Here is a 3,035-nt window from a genome sequence, read left to right on the forward strand (position 1 = left end):
CTTCCTCCTTCCAGCCTTCGGCCTGTCCCTATTCAGCCTGCACCTTCCCAATCCTGTCCGATTCTCTCTGCATGCCAGGCTGGAATAGTGCACCAATCCACCTCATTAGGTTTTCAGCGCCAGCCTTCGGTTCCTGAAATGTTGCAGAGGAAGCGTATGCTCCCTGCAAATGACAAATTTGTTGTAAAAAATAATGGGCTCCTGGCAAAAATGTTGGCCCAACAGCTGCTACCCTACAATTTTGTGGACAGTGCCCCCTTCCGCAAACTTATGAGCAGTGTGGCGCCACAATGGAGGATCCCCAGCCGACATTATTTTGCCAGGAAAGCGATACCTGCCCTACACCAGCAAATGGTGGCATGTGTAGCCCGGTCAATGGACCATGCGGTGGGTGGAAAGGTCCATTTTACTACAGATGCCTGGAGCAGCAGGCATGGGCAGGGGAAGTATATAACTTATACAGCCCATTGGGTCATTCTACGTCGTGCTGGGGATGGTGGAAGATCTTGTCCAGTATCTCAACAGCTTGTGGTGCCACCTCGTGGGGTCAAGGGGAGGCCCGCTCCACTCCCCTCTGCCACCTGTTCTGTGGCAGGCCAGGTAGTTGATGAGCCTCCCATCAAGCAGTTTCGCTCGTATACTGGCATGCAGCACCATCGATGCCAAGCAATGCTGAAGCTGGTATCGATGGAAGAGAAGAGGCAAACAGGATCTGAAATCCTTAGTGCCTTTGAAGATCAGATCCGCCAGTGGTTGGCCCCACGGAAACTTCTTACAGGAATTGTCGTCTCTGACAATGGGTCTAATATGCTGTCTGCTATGCGTCTAGGTGGCTACACCCATCTTCCCTGTTTGGCCCACGTCTTCAATCTTATAGTTAGTAAGTTCTTAGGAACATATGAAGGGTTAAAGGACGCTGTTTCAACAGCACGAAAGGTGTCAGCTCACATCCGGCGCTCAGCAACCGCCTCCGCTTCTTTGAAGTTGTTGCAGCGCCGTCATAATCTTCCGCAGCACAGACTCATAAGTGATTGCCCAACGCGGTGGAACTCCACCCTCTACATGTTGCAGAGGTTGTGGGAGCAGCGAATGGCAGTCAGAATCTATCTTTCTGAGACAGCTTCCTCAAATTTGTCACTGGACTACATTACTGGGGACCAGTGGGAGCAAATTGGTCAGGTTTGCCAAGTTTTGCAGCCTTTCGAGCAAGCCACAAAGTTGGTCAGCATGGAGAACTGTAGCATCTCACAAGTACTCCCCCTTATCTTCATGCTTGACAAAATGTTGTTTAACTTGCTTGGACGTGGAGATCAGAGTGCACAGGCAAATTCGGGAGTGTCTGATCATGCTGATGCCCAGGAAGAGGACGTAGGAGAGGCAGAGGTTGAGGAGGAGGAGGAGGAAGAGGCAATTGTACGGGGGTGGGAAGAGATTGATGAGCTGCTGGAGCAGGATGGTGACAGCTGTGATAACAGGCCGGAAGAGGAGATTTCTGGCAGGCACCTCTTTCCTATGGCTGCTCACATGATCCAGTGCTTCAAGAGTGACCCCCGGATAAAGAAATTGAAAGTGAGGCTGGACATGTGGGTGGCCACCATTTTAGATCCCCGCTGTAAAGGGAAATTAAGGCAGTTCCTACCCCCATCCCAGGCAGACAACATGATGCGAAAGATCCATGAAGCCCTTGCTCGCTGGGTTGAAGATGCTTTTCCCGCACCTTCACCCCGGGCCACAGTTTTCACTCCTCTGCAAAGTACTCAGCAAAGTTGTGGTGGTCCCAGCAGTACCAAAAAACCACAAAATTTGCTGAGTATGTTTTATGATTTTTATCAGCCAGAGTCTTCCAATGCTCCATGCAGCAGCACCAGCAGCAATAGTAGTCACCGCCAGCGGCTGGACCGTATGGTGAGTGACTATTTAGGGTCGGCTAGTGCTCCTGATAACATAGAGAGTAATGACCCCATGGAGTACTGGACCAAAAAAATTGACACCTGGCCAGAACTTGCTCAGTATGCGCTGGAGGTACTTGCATGCCCCGCCTCAAGTGTTCTATCTGAGAGAGTGTTTAGTGCGGCAGGTGGCGTGGTCACTGACTACCGGACACGTCTGTCTGCAGAAAATGTGGACAGACTCACATTCATCAAAATGAACGAATCCTGGATTAATGATGATTTTAATGCCCCTCTTATTGATCCTTAAGGAGACCAAATAAAATAAAATTGTTGAAGAAGATGAAAATTATCCCTTACAAACTTGGCGAATATTGTATCTGATTTTTTCCCCCGTGAATTTTACATCAAAAACCTGCAGTCTCAAACCTAATATGATACTTACTACTACTGCTGTGACAAGTCTACTGCCGGACGTTATATCCTTCAACACAGGTCCCTAAGGGGCAAGGGCCTGTGTACTCTGCTGCCGTTACCTGCTGTCTCAAGACTCTAAAACCTAATGATACTTACTACTGCTGTGACAAGTCCATTTCCTGGACGTTATATCCTTCAAACCATGTCTCTAAAGGGCAAGGGCCTGTCTACTCTGCTGCCGTTACCTGCTGTCTCAAGACTCTAAGACCTAATGATACTTACTACTGCTGTGACAAGTCCATTTCCTGGACTTTATATCCTTCAACACAGGTCCCTAAGGGGCAAGGGCCTGTCTACTCTGCTGCCGTTACCTGCTGTCTCAAGACTCTAAAACCTAATGATACTTACTACTGCTGTGACAAGTCCATTTCCTGGACGTTATATCCTTCAACACAGGTCCCTAAGGGGCAAGGGCCTGTCTACTCTGCTGCCGTTACCTGCTGTCTCAAGACTCTAAAACCTAATGATACTTACTACTGCTGTGACAAGTCCATTTCCTGGACGTTATATCCTTCAAACCATGTCTCTAAAGGGCAAGGGCCTGTCTACTCTGCTGCCGTTACCTGCTGTCTCAAGACTCTAAGACCTTATGATACTTACTACTGCTTTGACAAGTCCATTTCCTGGACTTTATATCCTTCAACACAGGTCCCTAAGGGGAAAGGGCCT

At 48.9% G+C, this 3,035-nt stretch overlaps 1 protein-coding gene across 1 annotated transcript; it reads left to right on the forward strand.

Annotated features, from left to right (window-relative positions):
* The first annotated feature begins 210 nt into the window (after nt 1-210).
* Nucleotides 211-2,199, forward strand: LOC137527432 (zinc finger BED domain-containing protein 6-like). The gene has a single exon (XM_068247948.1). The coding sequence runs from the start codon at nt 211-213 to the stop codon at nt 2,197-2,199; it is 1,989 nt and encodes a 662-aa protein (XP_068104049.1).
* Nucleotides 2,200-3,035: the final 836 nt, after the last annotated feature.

Source organism: Hyperolius riggenbachi, chromosome 8 (assembly GCF_040937935.1).
Source record: "Hyperolius riggenbachi isolate aHypRig1 chromosome 8, aHypRig1.pri, whole genome shotgun sequence".
NCBI classification, from domain to species: Eukaryota; Metazoa; Chordata; class Amphibia; order Anura; family Hyperoliidae; genus Hyperolius; species Hyperolius riggenbachi.

What these genes read in the sequence shown, in the direction of transcription:
- LOC137527432 (XM_068247948.1), top strand. Translation starts at nt 211, where the DNA reads ATGTTGGCCCAACAGCTGCTACCCTACAATTTTGTGGACAGTGCCCCC.